Source organism: Mastigoproctus giganteus, chromosome 1 (genome assembly GCF_048544385.1).
Source record: "Mastigoproctus giganteus isolate SK-2022 chromosome 1, ASM4854438v1, whole genome shotgun sequence".
Lineage (NCBI taxonomy): Eukaryota > Metazoa > Arthropoda > Arachnida > Uropygi > Thelyphonidae > Mastigoproctus > Mastigoproctus giganteus.
Genome location: NC_143575.1, coordinates 175,521,291 through 175,541,589, shown reverse-complemented (window position 1 = coordinate 175,541,589; position 20,299 = coordinate 175,521,291). Strand labels below are relative to the sequence as shown.

The 20,299-nt window shown below is 38.1% G+C and overlaps 1 protein-coding gene across 1 annotated transcript in view; it reads right to left on the bottom strand.

The window, feature by feature from the left end:
- The window catches only part of LOC150091288 (neuropilin and tolloid-like protein 2), a 175,462-nt gene that overhangs the window by 15,414 nt on the left and 139,749 nt on the right, over positions 1-20,299 (bottom strand). The window contains exons 5-7 of the mRNA XM_090383103.1: positions 19,158-19,355; positions 18,862-19,015; positions 10,077-10,174 (exon numbers count right to left, since the gene is read on the bottom strand). Coding sequence (XP_090239229.1) covers positions 10,077-10,174; positions 18,862-19,015; positions 19,158-19,355 — 450 coding nt within the window. The remainder of the gene's footprint in view (positions 1-10,076; positions 10,175-18,861; positions 19,016-19,157; positions 19,356-20,299) is intronic.

The window sequence follows — 20,299 nt, the reverse complement described above, 5'->3', positions numbered from 1 at the left end:
ATACAATCAGCCTTTCAGAGAATGGGAATTCAAAATGGGATTCTCTATCGCACGAAAAGGCTGTTGGGCCAAATGATAGTCATTATGAGATGATTAAACACATTTCATATGAATTGGTGGATCAGCAGCCCTCTTTGTTAAGCAAAGGTTTATTTGAAGACCAGTTTCTGGCATAAGTCAATCGTTCTTGCCTGTCTCAAGGCAGAAAGGATCCAGAATTTTTGAACAATTGCCGCCCAATTAGTCTGAAAGCAATTTGTGCAAGGTCCTGGAAAGGATGGCCAATGCCTCTCTCTTGTGGGGTTTAGAAGCAAATGACTTCCTTTCCAAAAACTATTGCATTAGTATATCACCCGTTAAGTTATTACATATACCCATGTGTATTGTGGCTGTAAATTGCGTGTGTGTTCTAGTCGATTTGCCTGTTTTGCTGAACGAAAAACCCTGGTTTGGAGGGGGGGGGGAGAAACCTTGCTAAATTGGAAACATCTACACGAGATGTTTTCCTCAAGCGCGAGAAACTGCTGTCAATTTTCTTTGATCTGGAAAAAGCGGATGGAGATTTAGAATCTTAAAAGATATATTTAAACTTAGTGATGGGGTCATCTAGCTCTTTTTAACAAAATTTTTTTTACTGAACCTTTCCTTTCAAGTTCGTTTCGGGTCCATTCTCTCTCTCTCTCCGCATTTTTGTCAAGAGGTGAGAATCCCACAAGGGTCAGGTTCTAAGTGTTACTCTTTTTTGCTATCAAAGTTAATACTGACCTTGTGGGTAGCACATTTGGAAGAATCGCCGTCCCCCCCCCCACACCAGGTGAAATAAACCTGAGGTTGATTCCCGTCTATCACGTGAGGAATTCTTATGGACCTTTTTCATAACGTGGCTGAGTTAGTCGGTCTCAGGCGAGGACTGTATGGATTTTTCTCCTGAAAACTAGGAATTTCTGTCCAGCAAAACAGAAAATTGACCATAGAACTCATGCAATTTATAGACAGTACACACGGAGCAATATGGCCTTAGTCGCTGATGCTCCTAAAAATGTTAATTCTATTACTGAACAACTTCAGTTGAAAACAGTGCCCTGTTCCGTAATGAGTTTAGCATCTTTTCATAGTCATGCAATATGAGGATTATCGAACGACAACTTTAACACGCCATTGACCATATCAACTCTTGGGAAATGGCTTTCAGGTTCTAATACAGAATATTATCTACATCCACTTTCGCAAAGGAAACTTACAGCCAAGACCAGAAATAAAGCTCGGACAAACAATCATTCCAGTAGCACTCGAAACAAAATTCTTTGGGCTTGTGTTCGATCGTAAGTTGATATTCCTTCGACATATCCATCAACTGCGGACCAATGTACAAGAGAACCGAACTCCCTTCGTGCCTTCTGGTCTATTAACTCGGGAACAGACAGCTGTACTTTACTTCGCTTCTATCGTGCACCGGTCCGATCCAAATTAGAGTATTATTATTATCATCATCATCATCTGTTTATTCCAGGAAAGGAAACTACCCAGGGACGGCAAAGTACCAGGAGGATGCAAAGTACATATCAGGGTACGAGATACTATGTGCAGTGGGTTACATATACTGAACACGTAGTCTCGTCCCGAAATATTATATACACATTTTATGTTTAATATATACAATATTTACATATTAGTGATTCTGTACATACATTATACAAATCATATATTTACAATTCACTAATAATTCCATATATAACTTACATATTTACATAACTGTTACAGAAGGTATATTTTTCCAGTCAACAAATTATTATAGTTCTTAAAGCAGTAAATTTCACTTTTACTCTCTTTACTCTCAATTCTTTGGTACTTTGCAGCCGATTCATATTTCGGTAAGTCTGTACGAATTCTGGAAGATCTCTTTCCGGTATGTTGCATCCTCACACAGGTTTTCGGCATCTATGTGTAATGAGTTAAATATTTTTGCTGCATTTGATGGCAAGAATCTTTGCAGGCTACTAAGATTGTTCGGGACTGGACGCAGTGCATTATTTACTTCTCCGCAACGTCTAGCAGTGGCATGCGGTTTGACTAGAATATTATCCAGGACTGGAGCATCTACTCTGCCTTTGAGCATTTGTGCGAGAGTATGTTCCTGTTAATTGTCTGCTGCATCCAGGGTGTGATGTTAAGGTTTGAGTAGAGAATGGCCCTTTAGATAGTAAAAGGGTGGCCAGCAACTCTGTTAAGCCATCGCAAGAACCAGTACTCGATCCCAAGGATGGACTTATAATGTGAATCTGGAGCTGAAGACCAGATTTGTGAGGCATACATTGCGATTGGCAGGACACACATTAAAATGTACTTGGTCGCTAGCTGAGGATCCCTAATTCCTACCAGTTCCTATCTAGTAGCCCATAAAGCGGCGAATATTTTTGTCTTCATATGGGCGAAGTGTTCAGCAAAGGTGAGTCTGTCATCCCACTTAAGACCCAGGTCCAGATGAGAGTACACTTTTTCCACACTAGACCCGTTCACAGAGGTCGAGATGTCATTTTTATTCTGCTTGTATGTTATGGTCATCTGGGCAGACTTCTGTGCATTAATACGGAGCCCGATGCAATCCAGATAGCTCTCAAATTCTCAGATTGTGCTATTTGCCATCTGGCAAATACCTTCTGCTGATTCATGGTCTTTAGAAGTGATGAAGAATTTTACATCGTCAGCATATGTTATAAAATTGTAGTACGGGGCAAGAAACGGATCCAGGGCGGCCGCGAAGAGGGTAGCCGAAAGAACACCCCCCCCCCTGTGGCACTCCTCGCGAGATGGTAAAGCAAGATTGTAGCTTTTGGTGCTTGACGGTAAGTTTTCTTTGTTCTAGCAGGCTGCTTATTATAGTTAACAAATTTCCTCTTACATTAAAATAATTCCTTAAAATCGTAATGAGCGCTGGAATTGAGACGTTGTCGTAGGCTGCAGAGATATCCAAAAAAATAATATCAATTTGTTTTTTCTCATTTAGTGCTTTCTGCACGCGAAAAAGGGTTTCCAATAAGTTTGTTATTGTTGATCTCCCCGAAATGACTGAGTGCAAATGTGGTGGTCTATGGCTGAAGCAGTCTTGGTTGATGGTGGGAAGCAGTGCTTTTTCGAATACCTTCTGTAGGGTGCAACTAACAGAAATTGGTCTGTAATCCTTAGCCAATTTTGGGTTTTTAATTTTTGGTATTGGTGTTACAATGTAATTTTTCCAAGCTTGCGGTAACGCTCCTGACCCGATGATTTCCTGATAGATGTGCAGTAATAGATCTATTATAAATGGGCTACTTATTTTAAGGATGAACATTGGAAATTTGTCTTGTCCAACAGTGGCCTTATTGGGCAGATATTTGCTTGCTTTCATTACGCTCTCTTTGGTGATTTGTATTTCACTCAATGGAGGTCTTGTTGGTTCCTCTCTTGTCGAATAGTTTCGCTTGTTTAAATCTTTCAGGAGGTCCAATTTTTGTTACTATTATCAGTGTTCTCAATTTGATTCAGTCCAGCCAAGTTACCAAAAGTGTTATTAGTCCATTCCTTGAAAATGCATTCGGTCATATTCTCTGTGCTATTTCTATTGCTAGTAATTCTTTTTGCTCGTTTTAATTTGTTATGAACAACATTGCAGTGTGCCTGTCGTTTTGCTTTGATGAAATGTGCTCTTTCCTTCTTATAACGAACGTGATCGGCGGGATGACCTGTTCTTTGCCATTTTCTATACAATTTTTGCTTCCTGAGGAAACTTGCTTTCAGTTGTGGGTGGAACCATTCTTTTGTTCTCTCAGATATTTTGATTTCTTTTGCTGCTCCTTTCAATGCTGTTTGGTATAGCCTTTTAGTGATAATTTCTAAAGCTTCACCTACTGGCTTTTCTTGCAGCTCATTCCAGTTGTAACTAGTCAGATGACTGAGAATGACTTTTGCATTAATATACTTCACGGAGAAAAGATACTTACTTTGCTTTTCCCAGTTCGGGTGCTTATCCTGCATGTATTTATGTGTCTTCAGTGCTGCTTTTACTTCAATGGGATTGTGGTCCGACTTAAATTTTATGAAGTTTTGCGTTAGCCTTATTTCTAAGGAACTATGGTACAACAGACCAAGTTGCTGCATTCCCCTTGTCACTGGTGTCGGAAGCTGCGTTAAGTGCAATGCGCCTAATGTAGCATCCAGATCTCTATTGGCCTCCCTGTGTTTCGGAAGAGGCAAATTAAAATCCCCCGCTATTTTTTGTCGACTAATGGCTTTAGATTTGCAGCAAGCCACGCATAGAGTTCGTTTCTTGTCTCCTTTGTGTGCTAGGGTTGAATTGGTTGTTCGTTCTCTTATAGGCTGGTATTTATTTTTATAGCAAATTATAACTCCCCCTCCTCGTCTATCTATTCTTCCGGTTCCCACACATTTGTGGGACGAGTCATAGAGCATATGCTGAATGACAATGACCTTTCCCTTCTAAATACTGGAACAAACACCTTTTTCCACATGCCTACCCGTACTTTTTCTGCCATTGATCTCTCTATCTGCTCCCCTTCTCTACTCCCTTCACTCACCTGGGAAGTGGAGGAGAATCCATACGGTAGTGATCACTTCCCCGTGATAACCTTGCTACACAGTGGGAGACCATGTCTTCCCTTCAGGCTACCACGGTGCATCACAGAAAATACTGTCCAAGCAGCTGCTAATGCTGTCTCAAAAACATCAGCCCGGTTTCCACCATTTCCTAAACCTTGGTGGAATTCACAATGCACAGCAGCAAAAAAGGCTCAAAACAAAGCGTGGGGGATATTTCGCCGATATCCTACCACGAACAACCTTATAGCCTTCAAACGTGCACGAGCCAAAGCACGTTACATCCGTCGTCAGAGTCAAAAGGAATCGTGGATCCGTTTTACATCATCTATTAACCAGTCTACCAACTCTAAGGTAGTCTGGGATAAAATCCGGAAAATGAAGGGAAAATATACATCCCACCCTTCCTCAATCCTAGATTATAATGGATGCGCTATTGCAGATCCAACTGCAATAGCAAATGCTCTTGGGGAAACATTCTCTAACATCTCTTCAACATCTTCGTATTCCCCAGAGTTCCTGGTCCTGAAATACAAAACCGAAAAACAGGCACTTACCTTTAAATGTAAGAGCATCTATCCCTACAACGGGGATTTCACTATTCTGGAACTCAAAAGAGCCCTCGCTCTTTCCAAAGCAAGTGCCGTTGGACCAGATGGCATCCATTATGAAATGATTAGACATCTTTCACCAAAATCTATGGATTGTCTGCTCCTTCTGTATAACAGAATCTTTACTGAAGGGCAGTTTCCGGACTCCTGGCGAAAGGCATTCGTTCTTGCCTTTAACAAGCCAGGAAAGGATCCAAAAGTCACCACCAACTATCGTCCTATTGCTCTGACTAGCTGTCTGTGCAAAATCCTGGAGAGAATGGTCAATTCTCGTTTAATATGGTATTTAGAATCAAATGACCTTCTCTCCAGCATCCAGTGCGGCTTCCGAAGGAACCGGTCCACTTTGGACCATCTTATTAGAATGGAAGCATCCATCCGGGATGCTTTTCTAAAACGGGAACACTTGGTGTCGGTGTTCTTTGACATGGAAAAAGCGTATGACACAACTTGGAGATTTGGCATTTTAAAAGACTTACATAACCTAGGCCTAAGAGGGCATCTGCCTTTTTTTATTCAAAACTTTTTAGCCAATCGATCGTTCCAAGTTCGTGTGGGATCCTCACTCTCTCGCTCCTTTAGCCAAGAAGAGGGAGTACCACAAGGATCAGTATTAAGTGTCACGCTTTTTGCCATAAAAATAAATTCCATCACAGAACAACTTCCTCCAACTGTAAACAGTGCCCTCTATGTTGATGACTTTAGCATTTTTTGCCAGTCGTGCAACATGAGGGTTATTGAAAGACAACTGCAGAAAGCCATTGATAATCTGCATGTCTGGGCACTTGCTAATGGCTTCAGGTTCTCGCCGCAGAAGACCGTTTGCGTACACTTTTGTCGCAAGCGTAATCTTCATCCTGAACCTGAATTAAGGCTCGGACAAAATGCTATTCCAGTAGCAGCGAACACAAAATTCTTGGGACTCATATTCGATAAAAAATTGACCTTTTTGGATCACATTCGCCAACTCCGCACAAAGTGCACAAGAGCCCTTAATATGCTCCGCTCGCTGTCCTCCTTATCCTGGGGTGCAGACCGATGCACCCTTTTACGGCTTTACCGTGCACTTGTGCGATCCAAATTAGATTATGGGTCCCAAGTATATTCTTCAGCCAGAGACAGTGTACTTCGATATCTGGATCCTGTCCATCATCAGGCTATACGTATTGCTACTGGAGCATTTCGAACATCTTCTGTCCAGAGTTTATACGTCGAAGCAAACGAACCACCGTTATCGTTTCGACGTAAGCAGCTGTCTTTAAAGTACGCTTTAAAACTGAAATCCCTGCCAGACCATCCTACGTGGCCCTTCGTTTTTGAGCCACGATGGGAAAACTTGTACAACACCCGTAAGACTGCCAATCGTCCTTTTGGTATTCGTGTCCAAGAGCTACTGAACGAACTCAATATCAAGGTAGACAAGGTTGCCCAAACATCAAAGCAACCGCTTCCACCCTGGCATGCTCGTGTCCCGGCATGCGACTTGTCGCTTAGAAACTGGGGAAAGTCGGACACTCCATCATCGGTCTACCTGCAGCTTCATTCAGCACACCGAACTGAATATTCCGACTTCGCGCCAGTCTACACAGACGGTTCGAAGTCAGAATCATATGTGGGATCTGCTGCTGTCTTAACAGACAGCACTATATCAGAGCAGATTCCCTCTGATTGCAGCATATTTACTGCAGAGCTGCACGCAATTGAGTTAGCCTTGGATCAAATTAGTAATTGCCAATACCAACGGTTCATTTTATATTCCGACTCTCTTAGCATGTTACAGGCTTTAATATCTGTGAGGTATAATCCTCATCCAGTTCTGTCTAGTATTCAGCAGAAGATTCACGTTCTCCATGAACGCGAATATGACATCCGCTTCTGCTGGATTCCCAGCCACATTGGGATTAGGGGAAATGATTTGGCTGACGCCGCAGCCAAATCAGCAATTCCCAATAATAACCGCTGCCTGTTAGTCCCCTATACAGACTACAGGCAAATAGTACATCAAAAGGTTCATTCCCAATGGCAGGAATCGTGGAATAGACAGACTGGAAATAAATTATATCGTATAAAGCCTGTAATTGAACCGTGGCAGTCTAGTCTGCGCAGGAATCGTAAGGAGGAAGTTGTTCTTGCCCGGACTCGCATAGGACACAGTCATTTAACTCATTCGTTTCTGCTGAGGGCTGATGACCCTCCTATGTGTGTGTCCTGTGGCACAGTTTTAACGATTAGACACCTTTTAATTGACTGTCCAGATTTTAGCAATATCCGTCTTACCGCTTTTAATCATCTGACTGAGCCATATACACTTAGTCAGATTTTATCTGATAATGACAACGTGTCGGCTGTTTTTAGCTATTTTAAATCAATAAAAGTTTTTAATTGTATTTAATTTATGTTATTGTTACGTTTTTATTGATTTATTTTTTATATCATTGTTATTATATATATGGACATGGTGGCCTTACTAATTAGGTCACCGAGAATTTAAAAAAAAAAAAAAATTTTTAAATATTACCTAGTCTTGGCGCATCATAGCCGTAGTTGCTAATGCGCCAAAAAAATCCAAACAAACCAAACCAAACCCACACATTTGTAGTTTGCTGCCTCAGTTAGCCGATCTAACTGTTTTCCATTTCCCAACCAGGTTTCGATTAGGCAAATGAAATCCATGTCCTCGTACATCATCATCGTTTGTAAGGTGCGGAGCTTATTTGAGATGCTCCTCACGTTTTGTGCAAACAAGTGGATATGATGTTCTGCATCCCCAGCTGGGGGTAGTTTTTTTGATTGCTATTGAGCCCGATTCCTTGCATTATTTTTAACCAGTGGTCTGGCCCATCTGTCTCTGTAGGGCTTGACTAAGGTACCTACTGGCCAGGTGCTTACGTCTTCTAGGCGAGTTGCTTTATCTGGTGGACAAGAGATTATAAAGGAGGAGTAAGCTGGGTGTCGTGTTTTCACTTGCTTTACTTCCACAGTTATCCCATGTTCGCCCTCACACATGGCTTTAATGTTTCTAGGCTGTGTTGTGGGTCCCAGCCTTGATACAAAAATTTGCTCTCTGGTTACAACGGAAGTAATGTTGTAGATTTCAGAAAAACCGTTTGTTTGTTTTAGGTGTGTTACAGGAAGACATGTTTATACTTTCTCTGTGAACTGGATTACATCCTTGGCGAGAGCAGAAATAAAATTTTGGGATGGGTGAGTTTTTCTACTTACAAAATGGATCCCAAGTGTACGCATCTGCCAGAAACAGCGTACTACAATGGCTTGACTGAATTCACAACCAAGCCATCCGCATTGCTATTGAATCATTTCAAACATCACATGTCCAGAGTTTATATTAATGCAACTGAACCAACTCCTTCGCTTCGACGAATGCAGTTGTCGCTAAAATATACTCAAAAACTGAAATCTCAGCCAGATCACCCTGGAAATCCGTTTTCGAGTCATGATGGGAAAAATCTGCCAACAGTTCCTTTGATATTCGTGTCAAAGAGCTGCTTGTACTGCTAACTATCACAGTAGACAATGTTGCCCAGTCATCTAGGCACCCTGTCCAACCTGGCATGCTTGCGTTCCATCATGCGACTTCTCTATTCATAAAGGGGGAGGCCAGCACCACCATCTGTCTACTTACAACTCTATGCTACCCATCGATCTGCTTACTCTGATTCCCTGCCTGTCTTCAGTGATGGCTCGAAATCATAATCATCCGTGGAATCCGCTGCAGTCTTCCCAGACTACGTTATCTCATAAGACTCCCCACGAGTGCAGTATGTACACGACAGAGTTGTACGCTATACAGCTACAATTGGACCACATTAAAACTAATAATTATCAAAGGCGTATGGTAACATAGATTCCTTAAGTGCATTACAGGCTGATGAGATATAATCCTCATCCAGTTCTGCTGGATTCCAATCCACAATGGGATCTGACAGATGCCGCAGCCAGATCATCACAATCTTAGAATAGTCGTAGCCTGATAGTCCCGTATACAGTCTACAGGCATAGGGTACACTCAAAATTTTTCTCTCAGTGGCAACAATCTTGGCATGGGCAGATCACGAACAAACTCTATCGGATAAAGCCTGTAACCCAACACTGTTGTTATTGTTGTTGTAGTAGTGGGAATTTAAAATATCAGCGACTATGGTCATATTGCTCTGTGTATATATATTTTGTAAATTGCGTGTGTTCTGAGGTCAATGTTCTGTTTTTGCTGGAATAAAAAAACCCAGAAAACCCCTGAAAAAAAAAGCCTCGCCTGAGACCGACAAACTCAGTTATATTGTGAAAAAGGCCCATTAAAATTCTTCCCGTCATCGACAGGACTCGAACTCAAGTATTTTCTACCTAGGTGGGCAGTACGTGATTCTACCAACTGTGATACTCACGGGGGCAATCCAACACTTGCAGTCCAATCCACCCAGGAACCGTAGCGAGGAAGTTTCTTTTTCTCGCCTGCGCATAGGACCCAGTCATCTTACATTCTATTTCCTGCTGAGGGTAGGTGACTCGCTTATGTGTAAGAATTGTGAAAATGCTTTCACCGTTCGTCATATTTTAACTGTGTCTACGTTATACACACGAACATGTTTAATATTTTACTTCTTTTCGTCACCTACTTGAGCATTATACACTCAGCCAGATCTTCTCCGACAATGACCAGGTGTCAACTATTTAAACATTTTTGGTTTTCTCTTAAAGTGTATCTTTTATACCGCTGATATACTCTTATCGTTATACCATTTGACATAATGAATAAAAGTTTAATTTTAAACTTTTCCATGACCAGATTTTGACGCATTATGGCTTTAGTTGCTAATGGGCCAATAAAACCTAAACCTAAATAGTTAAGGATCTTACCTTTTATCTGAAAAGAAACCGCTGTCCACACCAACTTAAATCCTATTATCTTATCGATAACATCTCCTTTAGTTTCAGATGTTACTGAGGTTTTGAACCTAGACAAAACAAGAAACAAAATTTGCAGCTTGATCAAATATCTTAAATAATCCAAACTATACTAAACATAATTCAAATTTCAATGTAATATTGACCAATCTTTGATCAATAGTACATTTAAAGAATAGCAGGATATTCGGTTAAAATTTCGTGATGCTTCTATAAAAGATACTTTTATCGAAATTTATGTGAAATACGCACCACTTAAAGGACAAATAAACATTCTATCTTATTCATATTAATTTCTTTTACTAGTAATAGATATTTCAAACAAAGTACCTAACGCAGTGAATAATAATTATGAGAATACCATTGAACTGAGGCAATGCTCTTTATTGTATCCTTAACTTCTCATTGGTACCGAAAAGCTGTAAGCTTGCAAGTTTATTATTGGTTTATTTGCTATCGAATGTTGTTTTTTAAATAAAAGAAAGATCTCTACTGATAATGGGTGTGCGGAAATCAAGATAAACTTGTAGGAGTAAGAAAACAGGATTTATAGTACCTCCTTAACATTACTCACTTAACTGTTAGTATAGTTCACTCTAACTTAACCGTTGAACTAGTAATACGCCAATAAATATTACCACGCGAATATAAGCAAAAGTAAATTAATATAAGGCAGTCTAATCTCTAAGATAGATAACCTTTGTTAATATTCATTAATGGCATGCGTATAGATGAAAAGTTCCATCTATACGCATGCCATTTACGCACTGGTGGCCAGTGGTTGGATCTTTTTCTCAAACATTTTCACATATAACCAATCTGCTGTAATTCAGTAGGTAATATTTCTTTTAAAGAAAATAGCACCCTTAATACAATGGTTTATAGTAATCTATAGACAGAAAGTCATTCTCCACTAGCTCGTTCCACTGTCGTTCATACTATTTAGGAGTTATTTGTTCTTCCAGTTCTGTGAAAACTTTTAGAAACTCTCAATATGGACTACAAAACTTCAAATCCTTAACAGAGAGGAATGGATATCAAGAGGATGTAATTTATACACCATAGAAGAAACAGTTAAAAACATCAACAGGTCATAGTAGTCCAGCCTCATAAACAGAGACCAATGTATTCAGGCATATAATCAGCTGAACAGTTGCCAGAGTGGCCAGATCTTTTAATATTTCCACATCCTATACAGTATCAAAATCCCTCATGCTGATTTTTTTTTTTTTCACTCCAGAGAACCCAAAAATAATCCAAGAGAATTGTCAACCTATTAAAATGGATATAACCGCACTTATGTGTGAGAAGCTTTACAGGTTTTTAACGAGGATAGCATTCCAAGGACATCCATTATGGCAGAGCGGAGAAGTCGGATCCAGTCCTCGATGCTTTGTTATACGAACCGGAATGGAATTTCAACTCACTCACTGTCCTATCTACGGAAACTGTGTCGACGAAGAACCTCCAATGACTCTTTCTGAAGTGTTATCAAGTAGATCACAAAATATGAACATAAAACAACAAAAGTTAATTTAACGAAGAATATCACGATTTTTTTTAAAGAACGGATTCTACCCCAAAGCATAAAAAAAAGCAGTTTCCATTCAAACCAAGAGATTTCAACTGATGGCAACCCCTTGAGGCAACTACCCTAATACAACCGGATACTGTCCACGAAGAATACATCCAACACCTTTCAGAAATCTTGAGAATCCAGGAGATCACAGAAGCGACAATTGCCCAAGAACAGCAATATACCATGCACTTAGACGACTCTACCTTGGAACTTACCAGAACATCACGGCAATCTCAGAAACCCAACCCAAAATGAACAAGTTTATGAAGATTGTCTTGTAATTTGGTGCCAGTTTTATGAAAAAGTATTTCCTAAACCTATAAATAATATGAGTTCTGCGCTTCCTACATTGGTCCTGTTTTGGTCAATTTATGTTATTTGGTCACGATTAGTCAGTTAGTTTTTGCTATCAATACTATGGACTAACTTTTCTTGAAATGTTTAAATTAGATTTCTTCGCTATTTATATTTAAAACAACGAGTTCTTTTCTCTTGTATAACTCAAATATAACAAATACAATATTCATAATTATTAAATAAATTGATTTAATAGTAAGACAGATGAGAAATTTCTTTGTAAAAGAAATTTCACTTCTATTTGCTAACCACATTGCTACACATTACAATCACGAATTCATCCTTGGTGAGCTTTCTTAGTTCGGCAAGGATATGTGACTTACAGTTAAAACGAAATTTGATTCCTATCGGTCGGTGGATTAGGCTCTTAACGTAATGAGATGTTAGTCAAGGTTCATTTCCTTATTTAGCTTCGAGCTGTAAAACGATCTCGTAATACCACACTGAAGACAATTTGATTAGTTTCAAGTTTCTTTTTTCAGGTCGCCTGCACCCCATCTAAAGGACCAAGATTTTTCTTTGTAAGAGTAACGCTGGCCTTAACGTCGTTAATAGAATCACGAGCTGCAACCTGACTCACCCAATAATGTCACTTGTCCAAGCGGATAGCGGGAGGAACAGAAGTTTTCTTTTTACTTAATGTGTCTCCACCACCATCGTTATGAGAGAAAATTGCTGTAACGTGCCTCAAGAAAGAACACAGAAATCAGCACTTAACATTCATTTTCGCAACTATTCGCTTGTACTGTTTAAGTTCCCAACAAAACGTACATTTTATTTATTTTCTTTCTATCACATTATAAGTAATCACCATCCTTCACACATTAGCCAAAAGACCTGAAAACAAACATGTTCGCCTTTATGGGCAGTGCAGGAGCCTAGCTTTATTTCCGAGGGCAATTACAGGATCTTTGTTGCTTGATAAGCAAGAGAGATCTTTACAGGATCTCTCTTGCTTAACACGAGAGTTCGATTTCAATCTTGATGAAGTTCAGAAATTAGTTTCAGTTAAACAGGAGAAACTTTAAGCTTTTTTTTCAAAACCACAGCCGAGTTAGTCAGTTTCAAGAGAGTATTGTTTTGATTATTTATTTATTTTTTATAACCTCCCGAAAATGGAGTTGCTGCCGATTCGTTTCCTTGCATTACAAAAATGCGAAACCAAAAACAGCATTATTATAACAAAAAAAAACATTACATATTCGAGGTAATGTCATTCTTGTTTTCAATTGTGGCTGTTTGATTAATGTGGCTATTATAGCCGCATTAGGAAGAGATCACAGCCAACATCCGAGTTTTCAAGTTTGTTACAAGTTATAGGAGCATCAGTGACTTAGGCCATATTGTGACGTCTATATGGTGTCTGTAAAGTGTTCTATAGTCGATTTTTCAGTTTTATGGACGAAAAACCCGAGGTTCCGGGAGTAAAAACCCTTCTACACTCTCCTGAGATCAACTAACTCAGCAACGCTGTGAAAGAAAGGCCCATAAAAATTTTTCAGTTCATCGGTGGAATGCGAAATGGGGTGTTTTCCACACAGTTTGGGGAAGACGGTGATTATATCAACTGTGATACCCGTGAGGGTGAGTTTTCAAGTGTAGAAAGTAACTTGATCTCAGAGAATTCCACTGTTGAACGGAAAACTCTGGGAGTCTGTTCCTAATTCTCTTCGAAGGAGTCAATTTTCTTTAGTTTAGCAAAGAAAAATTTTATACGTAATGTAATTTAAAATTTTTGGTGTTCTTTTGAAATGTTATTCTTCTCTGAGGAGGAGGAGAACTTAACAAATCAGTCTTTTGATTAATACAAGCTTATTGTTCTTGCTGAAATTGCCCATACTTAAAAGATCAAACGGAAACTGTTTATAAATAAATAAAACGTAGTTTCATTTGCAAGTTAGAACTTGTTTTCTTTCTTTTTATATATATAAAAAAATCTGAGTGGTGTTCAAGGTATCTGTATATTTATTAAGGGTAGAAGTTAATTTGAATGTCAATGAATACTAAAACTGCATTAAACCGTAAATTTTTAAAGAAACTTCTGTTTAATTAAAGAAATAATTAAACTTTGTCAGAACACACAGAGAAATAATTAATAATTAAACTCTCTCAAAATGGAAATATATTCTTTCTATTTCAGATAATTCTTATATTATTCATTTTTAAAGTATAATTTTGATCATCGTGGATTTTAATTATGAAAATGTGATTGTATATTAATAAGGAATACGAAAAAAAACCGACTTGAAACCGTAGGTAAAATGCTATTTCTCTATTTGAATATAAAGAATTTTTCAAAAATGTTTTAAGTGGAATATCACAATACCGTACTCCACAGATTATCCAAACTGAAAAATAAAACAAAAGCATGATAGAAGATTCCAGACAGATTAGAAAGTAATGTTAAGTTCTTATTTTGTTTCAGTTTAAAGGTAATATGATTATTGTTTTGAATGACAGCGTTGAGTATTTTGTTACCCAATTTATTGCGATTCAGTTCAAAACGTTTGGAAGATTCTGTAAATTTTAAAACTACGTTTGCGCATATTATGTATGTAAGTTGAAATTTTCACCCAACTTCTTGTTGAGAACAAAAAAAAAAAAGTTAAATCATGAAATATAAACATAATCCTATTGATTATTTCATTAATCAGCGCAGAAAAACATTAAGAGCTTGAAATTTCGAAATTATGCATGCGCACCAAGATTTTTGTTTGGATTGACCTCCGTTTTACTTTGGTGTTTGTAATATTCACAGCCAAGTTTCTCGGGAAATGCCTTCTTGCCAATTTCTTGCTTTCATGTGTATATTTTTGAAAACCAGTATGAAACCAACGGAAAGAAAGAAAGATGAATACGGCTCCTGGGAACAAGAGTATTGCCGTTCAGCTGGAATTGCCTTGGACACTTCAGAGTGATTTGAGATTTAGGGACTAGAAGATTATGAATAATGCTCCAAGGCTAAAAGATTTAGAGCATATAATAACTACTGAAGTTGCAGAAAATTCAAGAAACGATTGTTGAAAAAGGATTAGGGGGAAAGATCACAAAGAAGCCGTTATATATTCCCCCCAAGACCGAGACGATGCTATATTTAGGAAGCGAGAGGACAGAACTTGTGCCTAACATTGAACTTGAAGGGCATTAATTCGACATAATCGAAATAGCTGAGCAGGACCTGTGAGGTACCGGACTCATCAAGGCAAAATAAAAGTTGCATAAAGGGTCGTGCAGTACCTGTCAGGTGCTCTCACTTAATTACTCTGTGAAAATTATGAAATGTCACCTTCAAAAAAAAAAAAACTCAAATTAAAAATATGTCTTTATTTAAGAAGGTAGAAAACGTTTCAGGCATTACGCTTGAATCAAAAAGGGAGACAAAGAGAAAGAGAGAGAGAGAGAGAGAGCATGATTAACACGGATTCTTTGAGTCGAGTTGATCGAAAGGTGTAAATCCAAAGATATTTCTGCAGCTGATGCGGATATTACATTATTAAGACAGTTTGCCTTATGAGGCGAAACAGAAACATACAACGGTACTGATCCATCATCAAATATTGTCACTACGTATTGCTAAGAGAGTGACCTTTGCTTTATAGTCACTTTATGGTTCGTGCACAACGAAATGCTAAATTCCTGTTCAGTACTGTGTGGATAGGAAAGCCAATGTATCCTATCGATGATTTATTGAACGTTATCCTGTAGAGGTAGGGAGGTTATAATCCCACTGTACAAGGCAATTGTAAGACCACATTTGGAATACTGTGCTCACGTATGGAGACCTCATCTGTAAAAAAAAAAAAAAAAGAAGACATTTCGCTTCTTGAAAGGATTTCAAGTTTCAAAAACTGGTAACTCGAATGGTGAGATCGGTAAAAGGGTTACCATTCGAGAAAAGGCTCCAACTATGTGGGCTACAGAGCTTGGCAACCAGGCATATCATAGGGGACCTGATTGAGGTTTATAAGGCTATGAGAGAGACTAGTAAAATGAATGAAAGTATAATTTTCGCTGTTATAAAGAATTCCGGAATTAGCGTCATAAATTCAAATTACAGGGGTTGAAGTTTATATTAGAATGTATGAAGTTTTCTTTTAGCCAGCGAGTTGTTAATTGCTGGAACAAGTTGCCCTGGAAGGTAGTTGAGGCTGACAGTTCTTGGCGTTTTTTTTTTTCTTTTTTTGCCAGTGCAGCAAAAGCCTGTGGCTTCCTTGCACTATATGGTGAATACTATTACAATTATTAAGTCATTCTGGTATGGGTTCACCGTAGGCTATGTTATTCTTCCGTAATTTTTGAAACATCTTCGAATCCCAGTTAATTACAGTACGGTTCGAATTTTCCAGAACTGTATTAGGGAGAGGAGAAAGAAGGGTAGAGCTATCTGAAAACAATTTTACTGGTTATTAAAATCAAGAATATAAGCGTGAACAAGACAGTATTTCCAGCAATCTAGAATACATATTGAACTTTACATATGCGTATAGAGAATTTGACGTATGCACATACAGAACTTCAGGTATGCGAGCAAGTATACAATGAAGATTATCTCAATATAAAGTAGCGGTGAAGGAGTTTTATAGTTCAGAATTCTATGCGGCTGCATAGATTCCCAGTACTTGTTTCGAGACATGCAGTTCTATAACATTTGTGAAAATGATTATTAGTCTCTCAGGTCTCGTTATAACGCATTTCGTATTTTGACTAACAGTACCCCGAAAGGCGTTTTTGTTATATTACAAAATGGCCAGTATCATACCTCTTACGAGTACATGAGACACACGCACGACACGCACTTTTGTCTTTATACGGCTATCAGTTCACTTTAAAAGAGCGCTACAGCTCTCGTACATGGAAGCAATAAGCAATTTTGCCTGGGTAATACATGAAGCAATATGTAATGCCCTATTCTTACGTTGATTGAGCACCGCTAAGGGAACAGTGCCAATAATTTATGTTGGTATTTTGCTTTCCTGTTAGTACTTTTGTTGTTTGAACTTTCTTGTAAACTAGACCAGTTATTGAATGCGACTTTTCTTCCAAAGCCATGAGATCAAAATAAACTAGGCGAATCGATAGTGAACGAATCACGAGTAATAAAATAAAATACTAGCTTAGGCCTTGCGAAAATGTTTAGCTCGATTTTCAATCAACAGTTAGACAGATAGATTAAACTAGAATGACTGATGTCTAAAAGAGAAGATGTGTCTTGTACAATCCCCTCTCCTACCTTTAAGGGAAGGGCGATTCTGTCCAACTCCTGGTCACCTGGGTCTGTTCACTCTACTTCTCTCATCGCTTTCTTCTAATGGCTCTCGTCTATTGTTGCCACTCTTTCCCATTCCAACCCTCTTACCATTTAATTTATAAAAGTTCAACTCCTGATTTAGACTCTGTCCAACTTGACTTCTGTCTTCGCTTTCTTCTAATGGCTCTCTATTGATGCCACTCTCTTTACCATTTAATTTATAAAATGTAGCTAAATTTAAAAGGAAACTTTAGTTTCTGGTATTCCCCACCACTTGCCTTCCTACCCCTCTCGTTATTGTTTACTTCCTATTGAACGTGTTGGGGCTAAAATGCAAAATATAAAGAAATTTAATGTAAATGGTCAAAGTTTAATCTTAAATGATTTTAGGAAATCCGTAGCCACCTAATGAGGCTATGTACATCCTTCCCATTTTTATTACTCTCCTATTCACTGAGGTCTGTTCCCTTCACCCTCTTGAACATTTTATTACCCAGCTCCTGGTAGACATTTTAAGACAGACCGTTTAACTATAACTATTAATTATAATGTCCAAGTTATTTTTTTAAAGAGAAATAAAAAAAAAATAAGAACTATCTGAGGTGGTTTCAAAAGATAAAGGTTCACATTAAACACAAAGTGACCAATCATTTCAGAAACCTAAACTTATTAATATTAGCAGTGCCAAATAATGCTAGGAAGCTAGTTTCCCATATGTGTCCATCTCCTCTAATAGTTGGCTAGTTCTTTAATTTATTCACTATCCACTTCTACAACAACAACAGATAGAAGTTTGTTCCAACAATCAACTACCTGTGAAGACAAATTTCCGCACAGCTATCCCGCAACCATCCTTCCTCAATTTGAATTTATGCTACCTCATGTATGTAATGTGAGAAAGAGGAAAGATTCCATTAGCATCGAGCTTACTCAATCCATTTAAAGCCTTTAAACACCTCGATTAGATCTCCTCGCAGTTGCATAGTTTTCAGATTCCATAATTTGCAGAAATGAAGCCTTTCCTGGTACTTACCAATCTCGTTGCTCTTCTTTATACCCGTTCCAAAAGATTCGAATCTGCATCCTTCCTAAAATGAGGCTTCCAGACCTGTATGAAATGCTCAAGATGTCCTAACCATTGCATTATACAACTAGATAATCACTTTCCTATCTCTGATGTCAAAATTCTTGTATGTCATTGACAAAACCCCATGAACTGTTCTAGCAGCCCGTCTGCACTGCCCAGGGAACATTAATGATTGAATGCACAACGACTCCATGGGAGGACAGAATTTGTCCTTCCATGTTAACAAGAGGTATGGTAAGAAAGAAAGCAATTTAAATATGAAAAAAAGGAATGGGTCTGGCTAAATGCTGAAACATTAAATCCTAGATGAATAAAAATACAAATAATTTTTTGCAATGAGTTATTTGTGACGCAAGTTCCCTTCTCAATATTGTAATTAGTCCCCCAAAAAAGTCGATGCCCATGTCGAAAACAAATGGCTTCAATCATGAACGGAATTTGAAGTTAATATTGTCAATGACCTTACCTCACTAGAAGTCTGTTTCTTCCTGAGAGTTCTGTTTTTTCCTCAACGTTCTTGTAATACTTAAGATCTCCACAGTATTTTTTAAGAATTTTTGGATTATATGTAAAAGTAGAATAGCCATCGTATATGGACAGTTCAGCATCCGCGCAATTAGCTGAAACAAAGCAAAATTTAAAAAGATATTTTGATTTTCTTTAATAATAAGGAAGAGAGAGTTTTTCTTTAATAACTGTTTGAACAAAAAACATCTGTGGTTTAACAGAAGCATTATTATAAAAAAAAAATTATCGCCTCACCTATACTTCCATACAATTGAAGCTCCAGGACCCGAACGTATATGTGTTGAGTGTTATCTACTCGTATCAGCCACACACAATCAACATCTTTCGGAAACGAACTCGGATATCCGGGTGATATAATGACTCCTCCTACTCCACTTTCTGTTCCTCCACATCCGGGCACGTGAAGAGTGGAATCGGGTGGAGGTATAACTCCTGGTAACAGGCCAATAAGAGAAAAGAGAAAAAGAGAACAATGCTGAACAAGTAAAGCACTCGTTAATCGAAATTAAATCATTTTATATACGAGATTGAACTACTGAACGCATTGAACTATCGTGACTTAATATGTAGTTAATTTACGCAGTTTATAAATATTAATAAATATTCGTATTTTATTAATTTCATAAAGTTAAAATTTATGTAATATTTTGGAATGTTAGAATATAAATATACATTTATGTATTTTATGACGCATCCATTTTTGTTACTGCAGTGATGCGTATATACTTTATATAAATTTTAAATCTGGTACTGCAATATCAATTAAAAATAATAATAATAATAATAACATAAAATAATATCAATAAATAAAAATCGCGTGTATCCCTGTTAAATCATTATGGTATCTCGAAATATTTTTAACTTTTTACAATCAGCTGTCAGTTTGTTTATTGGGCTGTTAACCATTACAAAGATACCCAAGAAGCTGGAAGACTGTGCAAGAGCAGGCCACCATAGTGTGGTAGTCTTCAGGATTTTTATAGGATTAGCCAAAATCTATTTTAAAACAGAATAAAGAGTGCCTGAAGACATCATCATCAATTTGATGTCCAGAGAGATGTGGTTCTCGACAGCAGCATGTCTCTGTTGATTAAATCGGATTTATATGAACAGTGGATAAGGGTGATGCGTTCCCTACACATCCTTAGGAAATTCAGTACTCCTGTGAGAAGTGACTATTCATAGATACGCGAATAAACAAACATCGCAGTATCATTTTGTGATCGAAAAAATCTTCATTATTGAAGATAAGTGAGAAATCTCCTACAGTAGCCTAACAGAGTTGTATTATTTCAAAAACTTATAGCAAATGCAATTTCGTACCGATAAAACCTAGGGCAGCATGTCCCAAGGAAAAATACTTATCAGACTTAAAC